Consider the following 22,896-nt stretch of genomic DNA (forward strand, 5'->3'; position numbering starts at 1 on the left):
TTGCACTATTCCGATGACATCAGTGGAAAGTGAAAGATGGTTTTCCACACTCAAACGAATCAAGTGTTTTAGCAGAAACACCATCATGCAACCAATATTGAACGCATTATATATGCTCAGTATCAAAAAAAGAATGATACAAGAGATTCCTGACTTCAACAAACGTGTGATTGATAAATTTGTGTCGATGAAAAATAGAAGAATGGATTTCTCATATAAATGAACAGTAACATAGATACTTTAAAAAAAGGTGAACTCCCAGTAAAATAACTCACCGGTCACCACTGATATTAAGCATTAAGTCTTTGCATGGGAATAGTGAATGCTGTATCAGAATTGGAGACACTATCACAGAAAAGTTTGAGGTTACGACCGGAGTTAGACAGGGTTGTGTCCTTGCTCCGTTTCTCTTCATCATTCCCCTTAACTTCGTACGACAAAAGCCAATATCACCTGACCGATTCATAGCTGCCTTCCCCACGGTAAAGCTGTGTAATCTGAAATACGACAATGACGCTGTCTTGACGCAAGAGACAATTAACAAGCCGCATTACAATTCGTCACGTTGAATTGAAAATTAACGCGAAGAAAACCGATGTTTTGTGCAACAACACCTGTTGCGATGTTAGCGATGGTAAAAATATCGAGAATGTCGACAGTTTCCAATACATTGGAGTACACATAACGAAAAGTGGCACTTTGCAAAAAGAGATCGCTATCCTAATGGGAACGGCTGGAGCAATATACAACTCGATGCAGAGTGTCTGGGACTCACAACTGTGGACTTACTGTAGCGAGGAATGACATATTACGAAGGCTCGGAGCAACCGTATACTGAACTTCGAGAACAGATGTTTGCCACAAGCAGCCTCCCATAACCCTGAGAGTGAAGAGTCGACATTGGCTCGGTCATGTGCTGAAAATAATTTTAATTTGGCCTGCTTGTTTGTCAAGCTAACTGGATTCCGACATCCTGGAAGGCCGCTAAATGATATATATTATAGTGTATACGGCAAGTTATGGGATGCTGGCATCACCTAAAATGATGCAAGAAAACTATCGAGCAAAAATAAATCCCGTCAATTCTTCGTGTAAATATATTGTATTAGGTATATAATAAAAAAAAAACTAGAATATCATTCAGTACTTATTCTACATATTTTAAAAATCATCAAGACCGACTTCATCCACTTTAACGAGACTTTTTTGAAAAAAGTAAAACACCTAGCAGGAATCGAACCTGCATCTCTCGGGTTTCGCGCCTATGCACATAGAACACTACGCTATAGATGCCATAATTAATTGCGACAAATGTTAACTAGTTACTCTTAATACTCCCAGCGCATCTATTCTATACACAAGACCGCTATCTGCAGCTATATGAGAGTAGTTTTTTCATTTTCTGTATCGAAGTATTAGCACTTATTGTAACAATTACAATACTGCCCTTCCAAAGAAGAAAGCAGTAACTGACTCTCACACAAATACAAAGTGATAATAAACAAGCAGTAACTCCATAAATAGGTGCAATGACTACCGTTTTGCTAAGAAATGTGTATTATTTTAGCAGATATCCATTTTTCACTATGGATTTTAACGGTATTTTAGTGATAATACTGATTTTAAAGGAAACAGAATATATATATTTCAAAATAACCTAACGGATGGCATTCATAATTTTATTTCACAATTTTTGCGAGTTACTGCCTTCTTCCATAGAAGGGCAGAATACGATTGCTGTCTAAACACTCTAAACAGTCAAAACTGTCAGTCTTGCTCTAAAATTTAACACATCCAAGAGAGGTGCTGTTAAAACATATCAGTTATTGTAACAATTACAACTAACTTGTGTATAGAATAGATGCGCTGAAGCGCTATCCATATTGAGTGACTATGGCAATCGGTTTTTGTATTTTAAATCAAAGTAGGTATTAATTACTTTAACTAGTAACCGACGTCACGGATCACTCCAAGATTTTTTGTTGTAACTTACTTGAACTTTCTAATAATTTTTAATTAACTATTCAACGAATATCACAAGATTTATGAATGTAACATTAACTTTGACTTGAATAAAAAAATAGTTAATTATAAATTATATGGATAGTTGTTATCTATGGGTTGATCATCGATGTTTCGCGTACCAATAATAGAACATAAGAATTCGTCCCTTTGAGACGAAATGCGTAACTTTTTCTCCAATAAAAGTAAGAGGAGGGTAAAATTATAAAGTTTTTTTTTCGGTTTGCGCATTCAATAATATGCTAAACGCAATATTTTCTTCAACATAATAGATTTGTATTTCCATACGTTCTGTCATTACCGTTTGAACAATTTTCTTCATTAAAGCAACCCGAAAGTAATATTTATTAGTTTTATTTGATAATATTTATTTCGGCTGCATTATCCCGGGTCGCAAAAAACGACTCAAATGGAATAGTACAAAACTTAAATCCATTAGAATTTAAATTCAAATTCCATCAAGTAATTTCGGTCGATAATATTAATACATGACCCCCACATCCTGAAGCGGGCCCCCAGGCCAGAAGTTTTCGCGGCCCCCCCACCTATCGCTAAGTTTAAAGGCAGTCTGACGATCTACAGTGATGTTTTACAAATGGTGTTCGTCGAGGTCAAATAAAATTCAGTGTATGGATTTTAGCGATTTTTTAACACATCGAATTATGGAGTTACGTTAAAGTTCCCACCACCACCCGTCATATATGCACAGCCGTGGATATGCACGGCCGCTTTCTATGACGCTTTAAACGTGTCTGAAAGAAGTGATTTTAAGTGCTCATTCCGTCCCGAGACGGAGCCGCACGGGACTGATGCTGCAACCATGCACCGTAGTGCTTTAAGAATAAAGTTAAGAAAGATTTTTTTTTTAATTATGGAGTTGTCGAGTATCAATATAAAACAACAAAAATTGCATTGCACAACCTTATATTTAAAAATGGTAACAATTTAGGAACAAAATAGCGCCGCAGACGAATTTTTTACTATTAGAGCAAATTTAAGTTGTGTGTTTATCTCATTTATCTAGTCGACCCGCTACGCCGGGCCCCTAGAGTAGAGCCCTGTCAGCCCCCCCTTGTGGGGACCATGAGTATGTATATTGTAGAGCTTAGAATCATTATACATGCGGTACAACAAGTCTCTATATCCCATATTTAGTCATGGGTTTATTTAGCAGTCTCTCAAAGTGTCGATTGGTCCATCTGTTTTTAAATATAATCTATATCTAAGTAATAAATATATCTTCAATTCACGATAGTTTCAATCTACAGCGATGAGCAAAAAACGGGGTGCCATAAAAACATTGACTATGTTTAGGAAAAAGGGCGTAACCCTCGATTTTTCTATAAGTGTTTTTATTAGATATTAACAATTTATACAACTAAATACACGTTCTGTAAAAAGGATGTAAGCCGCAAATACCGATTTATTATCTAAATCCAGGTTTTAATTCAGCTTTAATTAAGTTTTATTTTAAGGAAAAAAGCATTTACCCTCAATTTTCATGATTTTTATGTAATTACTCTTTAATTATTATTATTAGATCGAAAAGATATTATACCAAATCATCAATCATCATGCACCCAATGTCTGTGCTTATTTTTTTATTAATATTGAACCAAAAACATTCAAAAAACGTTTTTTGCCTCTCCTGTAAAATTTATTCTGTGTGGGTTACGCCCTTTTTCATAAATACGGTCGACATGTCCCTCATATAAATATGTCTTGAATCGAAGAAAAATGTTGTTTATGGATTCGGCAGAGGCTTGTAGATGCTATCAATGCGTATATGCCGTAGGGCGTAGCACCGTAGAGGCTAGATGGCAATAATACATTACTTTTAATCATCATTAATCTTGCCTCATACGAAAATCATGTATAATAGCATAATATTTAAATATCACAAATTTAGTTCTTTAAAAGGTAACTTAAAACGGGTTCAATCCCAATTTTACGTTTTTGAAAGGACTGACAAAAAATGTGAATTAATTTTTTTAATATAATCAAATCAAATTGGTTTGTAACATATTATTATGTCAACGAGTTTTTTCACCCATTTTCGAGAATTTTTATATTTTTTTGATCGGACAATATTTTTTTTTGTTGAAACTTTATTTTTGAATGGGCATAAATGAACGTAAACTGGCTTGAATTTCAATGATGGTCATGCATTAAATTGAATGTATTTTTAATAAACTATTTCTTTTATTCAACGAATAAGAAACAAGATTTCAGAATATAACATTATATAATATTGAATATACATAACTTGAAAACATCTCATGCATATACATACTAAAAAAAAATACGACACCCGACGGGACTTGAATCTGTATTGCTGGATTCGCGCCAGTATGTTTTTACAATTAAACTACGGGCATCTTAGTTAATTACGACAATTTTAACCAGTAGTTGTTACTTGAAATGCTTATCTTGCGTCTTATTCGTTTAATAAAAGTAATAGCTTATTAAAATTATTAGCAACTATAAGTCCGTTATAAAAACGAAATAATAGAGTAATCCACGACGTCGGTTAGTAATTAAGGAATTGATAAATACCTACCTTAATTTAATATACCAAACCCGATAGGTAGCTAACATTATAACGTAATTCGATAAGCATTTCATATAAGAACTACTAGTTAAATTTGTAGTAATTAACTATGATGCCTGTAATTTAATTGGAAAAACATATTGGCGCAAATCCAGTCGTGTATCGTATTTTTTCTACAAAATGATTTTTCTAGTGTGTTTATGCATATGTTTTCAAACTATGAATGTATTTTTAATTTTAATACGTAATTTAATTTGAATTTTGAATATTTCAGACGTAAATTGCGGAAAATAAAAACGTAAAACCAAGAATTGAATCTACTAAAACAGGGCTGTAGAAACTACATAAAAACCTGAATACTGGGCACGTAAAATGGAGGTTTCACTGTATTTATAAGAAATATATATCTTTCTTTTTCCCGTGCCGAACTGTTATCAAATGTCGGCGATAATGAATTATTCCTAAGCTAAAAGGGCGTAAGTAACATTTTGGTGATTTTAAGTTAAATATTATGACGTTAGGTTGACAAATCATTCTTTATACATGATCACAAACTGAATTTAGATTTTTCAATTTGGGCGTAAGTGATAACCGTAAAGAATCCCAATAGGAATTAACGAACCGACCTAACGCCTATTTGGCTGTCGGAAATTTTATAGGGTAATGCAGTTACCGCCTTTACCGACTTCATTGAATGGCATCTATTATCTGTCAAAACGTGATATAGGTGACTAAACTTGTAACTTTGCAACATTGAAATTGATTGGTTTTTAACTGTTATTTTGATCGTTTTCTGAACAAATCCAGCCAATAAAATAATTGACATTATATCATAATCATGATTATAGGTTATGTTATTTTGATACTACATGCTAAAATATCATGTTAACATGTAGTGTCAAACACAAATTTGTGTATAATATTTTACGGTGTTACAATTATTGTAACATTTTAAATATTATATTTACCCTTTATTTTACTACTGCAATTAGGGATAGAATGTTGAGCTCAAATCAATCTTTAAGATTCTAGAACCAGGACGATATTCTTCTGCCAGGGCTTTGCTAATGAAAGGTTTTCATTTTAATGAGGACATACAGAAGTTAATATCTCTCAGGATATCGCATAATATGGCAAAAGTATGTCAGTTTTAAAAAAAATAGTTTTCTGTCATCATTTCTTTGGTCTTTTTCATCCTAGATATTACTTTGATATTCGGTACTTTATCATTCCAGCTGTTACGAAGCAAGAATTTATACACTTACATATCGATAGCTTCAAGGTTTCTGAACATAGTTTCTGTGAATGTCCACGCCTCTATTCCACATAGTAACACTATCTTTCCATGTCCGAGGTTTAGGTCATGGCTTCATTCTATGTTCCTCAGCAATCTACATCATGTTTTCACCACTATAGCATTCATATAATTATTATTCTTTCTGATTGAGACTTCATCACTGAAGATCATGCCTCAAACGATCTGGGCTGGTGCATGGACTGGTATATGGCATGTATTTTTTTCGACTTATACGTGGTGTAAATGAGAACTGAGTTCATTAAAAGCCTCAAATGGATATGGGCTGGGCTGGACACATAGCTCGAAAAAGAGACAATCGTTGCACAAATTTAGTCATCCAGTGGTATCCAAGAGTTAAAAAACATCCGCAAGGTAGACCTAGAGGCCGCTGGATTGATGAAATGCTAAAGTTCTGCGGAAGTACGTGGCAACGCAACGCACAGGACCAAGAGAAGTGTAATCAGTTTGATGAGGCGTTCATCCAGCAGTGGATAGATTCAGGCTGATGATGATGAAATTAGAACTCTGCCATTCTTGGTAGTATTGACTTTTGTGCCCCTGATAACTATCTTAGAAATCGGGAGCATCAGTTGTTTGTTCTCCGAAGGAGCAGAACTAACCTGCCATTGGTGATGTCAATTGGGAGGACAATAACTCTGATCAACCAAATCGCTTCGGATGTTGATATATTTCACCTACATGGGAATAAGAATAGATGGATGTTGTGTTATAAATTATTAAAATAGGGTCTGCTAAGGCCATTGAATTCGGTGTATTTCCCTGTATTTAATTTATATTTTTTGTATTCACACATTTCTACTGTTTAATAACTTAATACTGATCTATTTCTTTTTTATATAATACTGTTTTAATAATATTTCTTTTTTTCTAAATGTCATGTTGTGAACGTCTTAAATTAATAATTTGTAATGTTCAGTATATTATGTAAAACTAAATAAAATTTGAATTTCAAATTAAAATTTGAACCCATAGAATTCTTGATGTGGTTCATCCATCTGGATTCTGGAGAGATCTCTCTCTCTCACTCCGATCTTCGTTATAATATTATTTTTATACAAAGCACATGTTTGAATCTCATTTGAAGTATAAGTAAATGGATATAATATAGTGATGCAAAAATTACTCATGATCAATTTGTTTATTATAATATGTCCCTTGTAATAGTTTAATCCGCAGTACTTCAATTATTATCGCATTGCTTCTTCTTATCGCCTACGCGTATAATTCGTAATAATATTACAATCTATGCATGAAATACTATTATGTTTATTTTATTCCCGATTCTAAAACACGGCACTTAGCATAAATCAGCAGTTTCGTGTTAGTTTTAGCGTAAACTAATTTCGGCTCATCGGCCTAGGGGTGTAATTGCGTTGTTAAGTAGAATATATTCCCTCCAACAAAGTTAATGTAGCAAAATTTATAGGGAAAAATAGTTTTATTTGTTTGCCAAAATGTAGGAAAACAGGTTACGGCGTGCAGTTAAAAGTTATCTTCTTCTTCCTGTGACATCCTCTGATAAGGTCTGCCTCCATCAGAGTTGCCGTCATCTTATCGCCTACTGGTACCAATCGTCTAAAGTTCCTAAGTCACCGATTGTAGCATAATTTCTCTGTGACCTTGGTATCGTAAATAATTACTCTTCTAATGTTACGTTTACATCTGACACTTATACCGTATAACGGTATAAGTGTCAGATATAAAATTTCACTTACTGTTTACACCTGCATGGATCTGACATAAAATTCTCGTATACTTCTCGTTGAAATAAAGTCTCTACACTTTATTCAATGGCAACATTTGGAATAAATATATGCGGTGTTTACATAATATGGTATTGTAACTTATTCGGACACTTATTTCGTATACTTCTCAAAAACTTTATGTCAGTTGTCAATATGGGAATGTTAATACTAAGCAGCGAGTGTTAAGTCTTTTGGCAACAAAGAGGAGGAAAAAATGGTCTAGATGGGTGCGGGAATGGATTCAGCGACGAGAAGAACTAGGTGCCTTCCGTTTAATGTCAGAGTTTAAAATCGAAGATCCAACTCAATTTGTGAACTTTATTTTGCAAGATTGAACCTTTTGCCAAAAAACAAGACACACAATTCAGAAATTCCATAAGTGTAGAAGAACGATTAACAGTAACATTGCGATATCTAGCACTTGTTCTTCATTGCATATTCAATATAATATTATCGTAATACGAGTGCAGGTGTGGGCCAAAATGAATTAGGTAATACCATTTGAAGGGCATTTTTTCTTCACAGAGTGCATCAGAATTAATCGTATGTGCCGAGAACAAGCGATATTTTATTTTCGAACAAAATCCGTAGAACACGGCACATCCGATTTATATCTCACAGTCTTTGATTTTTGACAGATCGCTACAGTACATTTATTAACGCATACGTTGGGCATACATTCATGGTGTATGATAATTGATTGTCCGTTGTTTTAGAAATATACCTATGCAATTCACTACCTGTCAAACTACGAATAATGTGTCAGGTACTTGACATAAAAGTAGACGGTGGTCCAACTTCGGTGATATATCGCTGCAAGTTCGGAATTGTCGAATACGCGGTGTTTACATTTGCGTATATAAGTAGATTGAATAAGTGACAGGTGAGTGTCGACACACGCAAAATAAGTGGCTGGTACAAATATAATTACGAGTACTATTTACACTTAGTGAATATGGTGTCATACATAAATATGACAATATAAGTGTCAAATGTAAACGTACCATAACGTTATCCCCTGTTTTGCCCTCTATCCAACTCGTATTTTCCAAAGTGGTCAGAATACAGATACGTGCAATAATAAAAAGAAACTTTTTCGACTCTGGTTTGACAGTTGCATGCAAGAATAAATGTGAAGTTTCAAAACCAGACTTGTTCAAAAAATAGTATTCTCTAGTCAGGGGGGGGGCAAACTTTTTGGATGGAGGGCCAAATTCAAGAATTTAAAATGAGCGGCGGGCCGCAAGTAAAATGCCATTTTTAGATATACGCTATTTATTATCACGAAAAATAAACATTACAAAAAAATGAATGAGAAGGATGAAACTGTTGTACATTTTTTAACATTTTTTTTTTAAATTCAGGTGTTAATTTTGTAGTTGATATTTTCAAAACTGCTTGTAAATGGGCATCGGAGATATTTGATCGCAAAGATTTTTTATTGAGGTTCATGATCGAAAATGTTTGTTCACATATATAGGTTGATCCAAAAATAACGAACATGTTTCTTACGTAATCTTTAAGTTGGTTGAATTTGTCTGAATTAAGGGCATTGTAAAATTTGGAGATTTCTTCACGACGATGCAATTCCCTTAAATCAGTGTCACACTGCAGGTCAATAATCTCAAGTTGTAGCTCTGTCGGTACACTATCAATATCTATTGAAAAATCAATGGATCGCGTACTATTGCTAAACTTGTCTCAATTTTTCGGAAGTCACTAAATCTTTGTGAAAAATCGTCATTCAGTGCTTTAATAATTTTACCATATTCTTCAAATTTATATTCTGGTATATTCAGCAACTTCAAAGTTGGAAAGTGGTCCACATTGTCGAAGGAATAACTTGAGTTTTAATGGAAATCCATTGAAACTTTTTACCATATCCTACTATTCCAACCAAGAGCAATGTGACATCACGAGGCCCCGATTGTTCATAAGTTTCAGCCTATTGTGGCATCGAGTAATGGCGAGTGTTGACAGGTCAGAAAATGCGATAAGTATTAGAACATAAGTTCACGCCATGGTTCATAGCTCATGTGTTCCGAAATGTACATCCAGAGCGAGATTACAATCCGAAATGTCTTTCCATTCATTCCCAATCGATGGTCAACGTAAAAAAATAGTGGTTACATAGTGTGAACGAGACGCAAGGAAGACGTACTGAGATAATACATTTACGAAACAACAAGTTCTTCAAATTTTAATCTTTTGTCAATATTTTTTAAAAAATTATAAAAAAGTTATTCGCAATCCGAAGTACAATTAATGGTGGCGGGCCGCAAAAAAATACCCGGTGGGCCACATGCGGCCCGCGGGCCGCAGTTTGCCCTCCCCTGCTCTAGATATGTAGAGCGAGTAAACTTCTATGAAATAACTAATCAAAACCAGATAAATTGTATAACAAACAATTCAGATACGTATTTTAATCCAAAAAGTTGTGTTTACTTCAATAACATTGTGTTTGTAGTTTTTTTTCTATGTATTGTTTTCAAATTAAAATATTACTAGAAAATTTATATGAAGATGTAAACTTTTATAAAACCTATTTGATCTTCTGTAGTTGTTTATTTATTTAAGGGGTCACTATTTGTTGTTGTTCAGCTATTAAGTTTAAATTTTTGATAATTGGCAGCATTGTACTGTTTATGATGGTTATTTCTGTATTACATTTTGAGGATGTATAATATTATATATATATCATAATAATTTAGTTATCCATGTGAATTTAATATTTATTAGTTTTATGTCATATTAGGACAAAGAAAGTAATTGAGGAATGACTAATTAACTAAAAGGTTAATTTTTATCTGCTTGCTTGAAAGGTTTGATATTGAAAAAATATTCGAAATATTACATAATATATTATAGACGGTATTGGTTAGTTTATTAAAATAAAATGGCCTGCCTAGCAAAACCATAATCTATAAAAATATTCTTCTATCTACAAAATATCCAAAAGTATGTATGATTTAATGGCATAGTTTTAGATATTCAATAGCAGTGGTTATTTTTCAAAACTAAACATGTCCACTATTCACTCCTCAGAAATAAATGAACTTTTTAAATAAAAACACAGAGCGAAAACACGCACGCGACAAAAACCAAACTGTCAGATTGTATGACAACATACTTGGCCACGTGACCCAATACAGTCCCGCCATTAGCTGAAAGTGACATGTCTCATTTCGAATGTCAACAACGTTGGACGTGTCTCTATTTGAATGTCAATCTAATTTTTGAAACCTCTTTTCAATATGAAATTGGTGTTTTGTGGCTATTTTTGAAAGTCAACAAAGTGTGTATGAGGTTATAGAATGATATTCCGATAATAACTCATTTTCTGTATATATGGGACATGTCTAGTTTTGAAAGTTAACCACTGAGATAGAAGAATAGTTTTTGACTATTATCTATTATGCCATGGTTTAATTGAATTTTAAAAACTAACCCATATTATCTACACATTGCAGTCTCAATTCAATGAAAACAAAATTCCTACGTATGATTGAGAAAGTTTAGTGTGCACTATTTCTTTCGGATCTTAACAGCCTACCTCCACCCTTGGTCACTGATAGATAGGGGCTAAGCTTGTATTAAAATGTTATTTTCTATAAAATTTAAAACAACCCTTGTCTCTAACGACACAACCGGGGTAACATAGCGATTTCTAGTTTTTATTAAGCAGTTGTGGTGCGGAATAGAATTTATTTTCAGACTGTGGTCATAAAAATTAATCGGTAAACAAACTTAGGCAATTAAGCAAATATATTATTCACAGGCATGCGTTTTATTGTCTTTTATACAAGTTATTAAATTTAAACTTCATAGGATTGCTATAATCTGTATCTGAGGCCGAGTAAACTTGGTTCTAAGCAGTGACGTCCCTAGACAAAATGCCGCCCCTAGGCAGTGTCAAAATGCCGCCACATTTTTTTTATACTGTACTTTATATCATCCTTTCATGACTCCAATATCAAAGAAATGTGTTGTATAGATACATTACTAACAATATACATACAACTAAATCTAATTTAAACGCCATCTCTGCTTCAATAGACAATATTGCGAGTCTACGGTTTCAGATAGGTATATTTAAACTTGACAACTTCCAAAACTTGCGAGTGACTGGCAAACATATTTGGATAAATTTTAAATTAGGCATACATGTGTCATTGCTGTTCACCAAGAACTTGACGTCCAAGGACAATGGAAGTAAACTAGATATCGCGAACCCGACTAAAAAATCCTGTTAAAACTTTAATAGTACCTAATTAAAATATTTTGTTTCCAACCGGTGACCTGAATTTTTTAATTGAATGATATTTCCTTTATTACCAAGTTTATGTAGCTATTTCTATATATACCTAGTGATTCTCCTCGATTTGCCGCTCTTTGAGTAACTGACGCCCAAAAGCGACGCTCAATCCGCCTACCCCCACGGGACGTCACTGGTTTTAAGTTTGTTATATCTAAAAGTTGTAAGTAAGGCTAAGCAAACTTACCATAAAATATAACAATGCTAAATCTAACGTTATTGTCTTGGTATGTAATTACTTCTTCTTGTGCCATTCCCTATTGGAAGTTCTAAACTTGTTATAAACTGTCAGTAATGTAAAAATCAGTGCCAAACATAAGTAAAGTTTTAAAAAAATACTCTCTTTTGTTCCTATTCTCAAACTGTATTGTAATTCAATACCAACTGTATTTTATTATTATCGTTCTTAACCATTTTAAACAGATACGATATTTAATCTTCTTTCTGTGACATGTCCATTATCGGACGTCGCGAATGATTTCAGTTATCATCTTCATGTTTGTCATAGAGTCAGTGGTCGATTAGTGGTAAATAAAATAGTCCTGGGTTGCTATTTAAAAAAAACACACCCAATTTTACAAAAGCGTATTTTACCATATCGCGACCCGAGAACTACAGGGTTCTAAGTGAACAACTGCAGCAAAAAAGTTATGGGCTGTTGAAGTTTTGAACGCTTGTATTTTGTTAATTGTGAATGTTTTCAATTATTTTTTTGATTGAATATATCAATGATGGTACTGCTATGTTGTAACTATCAATAAAACTACGTTAAAACTAGTTTTTAAGGGTTAATTTTATACATCATAAATTTAGTTAAAACTTTGTCCACCTGAAACTCAAACAAATCGCCTTTACTACAAGGTTCTAACTGAAATTTGTATGGAAATCCTAGTGATCCAGAACACATAGTTTCACTTTTCATGTTAAAATGAATAAAATTTTTGAAAGTTATCTAATATAATATTTTTTCCGGAGAAAATGTATGGAAATTGTTGGGAAAATGAGACATTCGGAAAAACTTAAATATTTATTTGTAATTTTTGTTTAATACCATTTTAAAATGAAAATTATGTTGAAAATAAAATTTCATAAAAATACAAAACTATTGTTGATGCAACAAACACAATGTTTATTGTTCAATTTCAACTGGCTTGTTGTCTTCACATCAGATACATTTATTGTAATTGTGTATACAAGATTGTTGTTACCAATGGCTGAGGGAATGTTGTGTAAAAATTCTTCTATTAAATTATTCGCCTCAGTTTTAGAATAAACTTCAAGCCAGCAAGAGGCATATCTTTCAGATCCATCATAACATCATAATGATATTGTATAATTAATATACTAAATCTCTATAGTGTGGGAAGTCTCAGGAATAGGGATTTTAGAATACAAGATAACCTTTTTTCACCTCATCTACTGAGATTTAAAACATCTCAAACATTTATATCACTTCCAGGAAGACTTTTAAACCTAAAACATTAAATCAATGAATGAAATAGCCTTGAAATACTCTCAATATATTTTTTTTAAATAACGATAATATAATTAAGCCTTAATTATGTTTCATAATATTATAATTCATCTATTAGTGAGTTCACAATTTACTGTTGATATCAAATATCACGAAACATTTTTTGAGGTTATGTATCTCAAAGTTATAGTAGTTTCTTTAAATACTCGTGGTTTGTGGTTAAATATACTGCATGAAGTCCTAATAATAAATTTAAAATACAAAACAACAAGATTTCACTCTTCATATTGCAATTAAAACCATTTTAACAACTTTAAATGTATTCACAACCATGAAATGTCAAAGCACATAGAACTTTGTAGAACGACGGATCTTTTTAGATTATGGTAGAACTCTGTAGTACCACAGTTATTCTGTAAAGTGCACATATAACTCGGTAGTATTGGGGTTTAATGAAAAAATATAAGAAATATCAACCTCATATTGATATTGTATGTAGATAATGTGACTTGGAAGACTGCCTCATTATTACTTTAGTTTGGCCAAAAATCGACACTTAGAACCTTGTAGTTCTCGGGTCGCGATATATTTCGCTAGTTACTTATCGAAAATTTCCTCCATTCGAGACCTGGAGCGTATAGAACACTTTTGTAGCACCGCTGCAGGGTGAAGGAGCGCCGGCCACGATGACGGAACCCTAGAAGCTGTGCCACAAAGGTATGAAGTGTCGCAGTCTTTAGTGGCATCCGGAACACATGTCCCAGCCACGTAAAACATCTCTCTATTTCCTCAATCACCGAAGGCTGCTGTGTATACTCACTCTCAACTCGGGTGTTTATAATGCGGTCGTACCAATGTATCCCTAGATTTGGCGGATATATCTATTGTCAAAGCTCAAAAGCCGAGACCTTTGAAGCTTAGTGAGATGCCATATCTCACAGCCATAAAAGAATACTGGCAGCACGCACGCGTTGAACAAACGACATTTGGACAAATTAACTATTCATTTGTTGTTAATTAAATTATATTAATAAGTAACCAAAAATGTATTTTCAACTAATAAATACGTACATTTACATAGTTTGAAATAAAAGCACACAAACCGTAAAAGCTCTCTATCTACGACATGCAATAAACCTATTCATATTACACCCAAGGTTTTTCGAAAGCTTTTTGTATAACACCCACAAGGATTAACATTATATCTTCATTCAGAGTGACAAGTGACCATTTTTATGGATTAACTTTTGGCCGTGACAAAAAAGGATTGAGACCTTTTAGGAATTTTCTTCAAGTGACCTCCCGAAAGAAATAAAGTTTAAGTACGTAGCTAATTCTTTTAATGGGTCATTTCTCCTTTTTACGAAATAATACAATTTTACCTTTCTAATTAAAAGTGTTCATTTTTTTCCTTTGCAAATGCTTTGTCATGTAAGTATTTGTTTTTCGGTTACGTCTACTCAAGACAGACAAAGATCGAATGAACCCGTTTTACTAGGATTAATAATTATTATTGTTAACCATGTTTTTTGATCATTGTCAAACTGACCACTTGAATCAAATAACATGATCCTTGTAAATCAATTAAAATATTATTTGTATTATTTTTAACATTATCAATAAATATTGAATAACGTAGGTATATATTTCCCGCGTAAACATCCATTCTTTATTGTCTTACATTTCCACATTTATTCATATTATTAGTCATATTTTTTTCAAGGTACATTATGCCATCAATCCAATCCCTGTCAACCCGAAGACTGATGATTTTTTTTATTATTACAACGTTTTTATTAGCTCGTATTCTTGTTTTTCCGGTGGTTGTTTGTCCAATACAAATCTTGCAATCGATTTTTAACTAACGTCCCGACTAGCTAGACATTTAGAATATATCAGAACACATCTTTAAGCAGAATTGAATTCATTTTCAGTTAATTCTGTTTTGTATGGAAAGTTATTTCAGAAAAATCCGTAAAAGTAAAAGACTATTATTGGTTGCTAAGTGGGTCCTAGCAACTAAATGATTAATATATACGTGACATTTCAGTATTCTATATTTGTTTGTTTTTTATTTACTTCGTATCAAGTACAAATTTAAGCATATTGAGCATAATAATTCAACAGAAAATTTAAAAACGTTCTATATAAAAAGTTATTTTTATCTTGTAATTAATTATAATCATTTCTTGTATACTTCTTCGTGGGTTCATTTACAATAAATTCGTCTATTAAATGTCAATATAAATTTATTTTTTCCTGGAAATAGGATCCGTACCTCTACGGTTATCATGCTACGCCACCGTAGGTCGGATGTGATGTTTTATGATACGTTGTATCGTGCGATTAACCTATTCGATGGCATTATAAAGGTTGATATATTTTTATGAATAATTTAAATTTTGTGGAATTTGTTGTCAGATTTTTAGTGGACTGTATTTTTTGTATGATTGTGATGGTGGGTGTGGATGTTGGGGGAGTGGTTACACGGGAGTTAGACCAGGCACTAACCTTATTGATGTTCGGCTGAAACTGGCGCCTGGTTCATGCCCTCATGTCCTAGTAGGCGCTCACACGGTACACTTGGGTTTATATGATAAATGAGGATACACCCTGTGCCGGTAACACGACTTGACAGGTGGTTTGATTTACTGAATTTGTACGAAGACTGGAATAGAATTATTGTTTCCACGACGTTTATACTGTACACTCTCATGATCTGCACTTAACTTTTTTAATCACTCTGTATGCGCTTTGAATTATAATAATTGAATCGTTAATGATGGCCAAACTGTAACAAGCTTAGATAGGCTCGTTGTCTTGGATGTAACTGAATTGTATTTATTAATAACGATCGACTGATAACTCATAACTGAGTTACGCCTGGACTTGCGACAATAATTAAGATTATAGGTATGAGGGAGATATTGGGATAAGAGCGACCATAATTGGCCCAAGCACCTACTATATATTATGGTACATTGTCTAATAACTGTAATCCCATAATAATATTGTTTTCTAAATAAATGAGTGAATAATAAATAAATAATTACGATTTTCAAGTTATTAATGAAGTAGGCAAGTAGCACGAAACGTTTTATTGCTTGTTAGAAACTTTCAAAAAAATGTATCTGTCTACTATTTAACATGATTTTTCATTATTTAGTCCTATTTAAATAATACTACTGAAAAAATATTGTCACTTAATTATAAATTTTCATCTACTTATTTCATTATCAAAATTTTCGTATTTCGAATTCCTAATCTCAATTACGTAATAATATTCTATACACCCAGTAATATAATTAGAATTACTACAGTAAACTTCCAATGTGGTTCACGTGAGATCAAATCGTATTAATGTGATTGATGTTATCATTTTCAAATGATCATTTTCTAACTAAATGTCAGTTAGAAAATGATAGTGGCAGCTATTAAATTGAAGTATTATTTTATATCATAATATAAGCTCTAAATACATTTTTATTATCTCTATAAACCACAAATTAGATAAGGCTGAACAAAAAAAAAGATTTTCAATGGAATCATTATTGCTAAACTTAATTATAAACATAAGCAATATGGGTTTGATAGATTTTGATTCAATTCTTTTCTGAATCATTGAATGGTTCTTATAATATTATGAGTCGGTATACCATACGACTTTAAAAATGCCAGCGAATTTAGGTGGTATCAATTTTTTAAAGTAAATTCTTAGGTACTGTTCGGTTATCAGGATGTATTCCACATATTCCACATTCACAAAACACATTTTGAAAATACCCGATTTTTTTCCCCGACCATGTCCGATCCTGATAGGATCATATGGGCCTCCACAGAGTGGAGGTTTGTATTGAAAGGTTTTGTTTTTTACGAGAAATGGATGTCAGCCACTTGCTCAACCTATTAGGTCCATACCCAGACACACACAAATTGAATAACAATATGTGTACTTGCCAGACCCAGGATTCGAACCTGGGACCCACGGCATTATAGTCCAACGCTTAAGCCGCGCGGCCACCGTGAGTGTTAGTTTGGGTTAGTTTAGGTTATGTTAGGTTGGGTAAGGTTAAGTTAGGTAAGGTTAGGTTAGGTTAACCTAACAAATAATCCAGTTTATCGGCTATTTTCAAAATGTGTTTTCCGCTGTATTCCTGATAACCGAACAGTACCTATTCTTATTATTATTACTTATGTCAAAATAAAAAAATAAAAATTACGTATCCTTATTATTTTTTTAATATTTTTCTGTGAATAATAACTTGTGTTTGTTATATCACACAGACATTGTATATAAAGTAGTATGCCATTCTAGTTTACCTAAATAGACTAAACAATGTCTAAATTTTTAATATATCCACCAAATTGTTAGATAAGTACTTCTTCGTGGCATAAAAAATTGACGAGTTTATTAATCTACGCAAAAATGGTGAATATTTAACCAAATTTACTACACTTATCTCAACAATCAATAAAAAATGATAAGTATGCTATGTCGTATTCCGAGAGTAAATCGTCTCTGTTCTGGCAGAACACACTAACTGGAGAAGACTAGTTTTGAGTAATTTGACTTTGAAGTTGTTAAAATGTTTGAAATAATGGTATATCATGTGAGTTTATTAAGTAACCGTAAAAAGGATGGCTTTAAGATAAATACTGTTTATTTATTAAGAAAGTTTGAAGTAAGGAACATTTTGGTACTAACTCAATATGTCATTTTTTCGAATAAGTGTCTTCTGCCAGAACAGTGACGAAATTATCCCGGAATGTGAACTGCCATGCGTGACCGTTTTTTTAACGCGGATCCCAATGGTTGCGCTACCAGCTTAAGGCGAGACATAGGACGGATAATAATATCAAAACCACTTAATATTAAAAAAAAACGTTACTACAGAATTGACCCGAGTGATATCTGTGTTGTTTCAGATCTAGAAAAATAATTAAAACGTGGTATCGTGTTAAGTGATCCCCACACAAACAAAAGAAAAATATATAAAACATTGCATGTGACTGCCTATTCTCCCACAAAAGAGATACAACCGTCGGTATTCCCCCCTCTTCAAGGACTATCTGAAAGATTAACAGTACATATTCAACAAAGTCTTAAAGTTTTCCTGAAAAATATCTTATAATTAAGTTGACATATTAATTTGCCCTTGAATTTATTTAATTCTGAGAGGTTATTATCGCTATGTCACGAGGAAAGTATTAAATTTATTAAAAACATTAAATTGTTAAGTATTTCACAGTTCCGTAGTTAGTTACCCTAGAAGTATTTTATTTTTCTACGTTTACAGTTTTTGTAAATAATTTAAACAAATTAATTTAAGTAATTCATACATCTTTTACCCTCAGACAATAAAACTATTTTATCACCGTGAAATAAGAGGGCTATATTTTATTTAGTATCATTATTACTCATGTCTTACCAAAGAGTTTTTACTACAACTAGACTTGAATTCTAAAATGTTTGCATCACAATATTACAATTTGATGGGAATTTATAAACGTTTTTTATTGTTATGATTGAATTATTGATAGCGATATAAACAATAATATTTATATACGTCGATAAATGGCTATAAAATAATATTATTGGACAATTTATGTGTTTTTATGTAGAGTATGTGTTATGTAGATATTAAAAATATTGATTGTACATAATTATCACAGACAAAAATATGTGATCTATCATTCGACTGGCAGTTAAATCTACATGTGTATTATAATGTATATGCTTTCATTCAGGTACAAGTCGAACATATTTCGTATTTAACATTATTGTCAGAAAGTTATAAAATAATAGCATAAATTATTACAGAAGTTAGAAGTATTTATTTTCTCTATATTAATTAATAATTACACATTTAAAAATGTACAGAGATTATCGTTTCAGTGAAACTATTTTGAAATGACTTTCGGTTGTTTAATTATTACTTTTAACACAATTGTTTCTGCTTCACTTTCATATATTCATAGGAACACCTCTTTTCAATATGTGTGATAATCATGGCCCCCACAAGGGGGGGCTGACAGGGCTCTAGCCTGGGGGCCCGAGCTCAGGAGGGGTCCGGCGAGGCAAATCGACCTGATAAGTGAGATAAACACACATCACAAATTTGCTTTAATAGGGGAAAAATTCACTTGCGGTGCTATTTTCCTTCAGTATTGTTATTATTTATAAGTATGTGGTTGTATGATAAAAATTTTAATTGTGTATCGATACTCGACAACCCCATAATTCAAATGGATGTATTAAAAATATTAAAAAAAACACAAAATATACACATTAATTTTACCGCGTACATCATTTAAAAAACGGTACTGTAGAGTGTCACACTGCCTTTATCTTTAGCGATAGGTAGGGGGACCCACCAAAGATCCTAGTCTGGAGACCCGCTTCAGGATGTGGGGGCCATGGTGATAATACATCACATTAAAGATGGTTTTATTTTCGTTTTTCCACAGCATCTACGCCACAAGAGCAAGCTGCAAGAGAACTACGTCGTAGCGTGCACATGGGCAGCGTAGGCAACGGCAGCGGTGAAGGGGCGGCCTCGGGACGGAACCTCGTGGCGCTCCTCAAGCGGCAGGTACCGCTTGCTGGACAACTTCACAGAGAGCTTGAATGGGGACAAGGGTGGGGGTGGGTTACCTTGCCCAACGGTGTTTGGAACGGAAGTAAGTCATTTTGGTACTTCAAAATAATTATGGATCTAGTCCAATGACATTAATATGGACGAAGCATCTGGAAAAAAAAATGACACTCACTTTTTTGTCGGGTCTGCCGAATGGCATAATCTGTTCTAACACCATTACAATAAAGGTGATATTGCTATAAATTCCCGATGCTTTTTGTCGGGTCTGCCGAATGGTTCGGTTCAAACGGGTTCGCTCAAATGACATTGACACTAGAAATACTGTTCTAACGCCATTAAAATAAAGGTGATATTGCTATAAATTCCCGATGCGTGATATCGCTAATGGAAATTGCGTTACGTCTACCTATACATATGCGAATGTCGTTATGCGCGAATTTACTTGCTAGCTACTGTATTGAGTACGTCGTGCATTAATAATGTCATTGATCTAGTCCATCAAAATGAATCCTGAGATATTTGGACCTTAAGTTAAAATTCCTTTTGTAAAATTCAGGAATGTTTTCACTGTATATACTTACCCTATTTTGATAGTACATGGATCAATTAAAATAAATAGTCGAAACATAAAGTATATTAAGACTATATTAATATTAGCAAATACCTCTTTATACTGCTCAAACTACTGTCAAAATGGACATGATTCACATTCAATTTCATGTTTTATCAATACTAGTTTTGCCATTTATGCGGAAAATTGTAGAGCTACGATTTTGATATTAACACATAATATATCAATATGTTTTATCTAGCCACTGAAAAAATAAAATCGAATTTTATGAAAATTGGACTTCATCCATAATTTATCATTTACTAATGTTTTATCATTCGCATGTTGTTAATACAGTTCCTCTCCACGCGACGATGTTCCTTCTGATTTTTTTTCTTTCATACTCATTTTCTTCTCTTGGCACTTGATGATAAAATTGCAGTATATTATTATATCCTTATACCTACCGGGTATATCAGATTTATATTACTTTGGAAAATGAGCCAGATAAATTTCCTATTCATAGCATACCAAATAAAAAACCCCATACACACACACACGCGCACATACGTAAACACAGACACATACACACAACATATGTGTGTAACACGGCTGTAATTAGATATACAAACATATAACTCACAAAGATACGATAATATAATATTGTTTGTTTATATATAATATTTAATTCGAATACAGTAAATACTCTGACTGTAATAGAATTTTTTCAGTTATCAAACCCTGCTTAGCTACCTTCAGCAGATATTCTTCGCTATTACGGTGCCATATTTTTTCTAAGATTTTTTTCTAATATGCCCATTTTCAAAGTTCATTCAAGCGTGTATAGAACCTCTACATGAATAAAAATAATTTCTCTTTTTTAACCAAATTGAAATATATACATGCTTGCGAAAAACATATCGTTTTCTTAAATATCATACACAGTTTTTGAAATATTTAAAGATTTGTCATGGACGACTTTTGACACAGTTTTATGGACAAGATGGGTTATGGTAATGTTTTGTGTATTTTTGAGGGGTATTAAATAAAATGATAAATAATGATTTATAATTAACTATTTCTTTTATTCAACAAATAATTCACAAGATTTAAGAATATACCATTCTGATTATTGAATATATATATATGTTTAATAATGATTTAATTATAGTTTATTATCTAGCATTATTAAAGGTATAACAAAGAAATGAATACAAAAGAAAATAAATAAAAGAGAATAAAAGATTTACCTACACATTTAGTAGTAAATGAACAAGATGATATTTGAAAATGGCTACCAGACGGACAAGACGCATTTTGAAATTGGACACTGTTTTTCAACCGTTATACTGGCTGCAAAAGACTACTATTGGAAATGTTTATAGAATATGTTTGTGCCCCTTTGAATAAGCAATATAACTTACTGCATAATATTCAGTTAATTTTTCGTCAAAACTGTAAAAGATTATTTTTGAAATGGGCGACTCAATGTTTCTTAGGTGTTTCTTAAATGATGTATATTATGTTTATAATATACTGTTAAATAACCCTGTAATAAGGCTCCAATCTATTCCTTAATGGATTGGAGCCCTTTACACTTTGACTTGAAGCGGAAATGGTAAATTAAATTTTCATCCACGAATATTTCTTTCCATCCAGGACTGACGTGGTCGCAGGAAGGCGACGACTTCGCCCTGCATGCTACGCCGCTGGTTCACCACAGCAACGCGGCCATCGCCGGAGCCTGCGCCGGGCCCGAGGGAGCTGCCCTTTACGAGGGCGCCTACGACAGGGTACACGCGGAATACGGCGGAGTCAATATCGGAGACTACGACGACGCTGCGGGAGGCGGGGCCGAGGACTGGGACTTCAACGTTGACTGCGGAGACTTTATGATGTGAAGTGGTCGGTAGTAACACTGCGATACCGGACGCATCACGGTCACTGAATGTGTGACATCGTTTTTACGTATTTACCAAGACAACTGGACACGCACCCAAGATGTTAACTTTGACACGGCGACGGTCAGACAAAATTACTTCACTTTAAAAAAAATAGCTCATTGTTTTTTTTATACCTGAATTTATTATTGTTAAAATATACAAATCATTACAGTCTTCTCTCAGTTAATATACAACTGCATAATTAATTTAATGAAAATAAATATTTTATATTTTATATTGGGGGCGGTTCTGACCGTTAGACTGTCTTCTGTGTCATCCATAATTCGAATTAAAAATTATCATTATTGAAGTTTTTCATAAAGTAATTTAATTTTTCTCGTCGATCCAATCATATAATCATTTTATCACAAGCATACAT

General features: G+C 33.1%; 1 protein-coding gene across 1 annotated transcript in view; it reads left to right on the top strand.

Annotated features, from left to right (window-relative positions):
* Positions 1 to 22,515, top strand: part of LOC147071077 (uncharacterized) — a 200,171-nt gene extending 177,656 nt beyond the window's left edge. The window contains exons 7-8 of the mRNA XM_085948525.1: positions 19,894 to 20,106; positions 22,234 to 22,515. Coding sequence (XP_085804651.1) covers positions 19,894 to 20,106; positions 22,234 to 22,475 — 455 coding nt within the window. The 3' untranslated portion in view covers positions 22,476 to 22,515. The remainder of the gene's footprint in view (positions 1 to 19,893; positions 20,107 to 22,233) is intronic.
* The last annotated feature ends 381 nt before the right edge of the window (positions 22,516 to 22,896 follow it).

Source organism: Rhyacophila brunnea, unplaced genomic scaffold (genome assembly GCF_057557595.1).
Source record: "Rhyacophila brunnea isolate RB1 unplaced genomic scaffold, BYU_Rbru_1.0 scaffold_20, whole genome shotgun sequence".
In the NCBI taxonomy this organism is placed as follows: domain Eukaryota; kingdom Metazoa; phylum Arthropoda; class Insecta; order Trichoptera; family Rhyacophilidae; genus Rhyacophila; species Rhyacophila brunnea.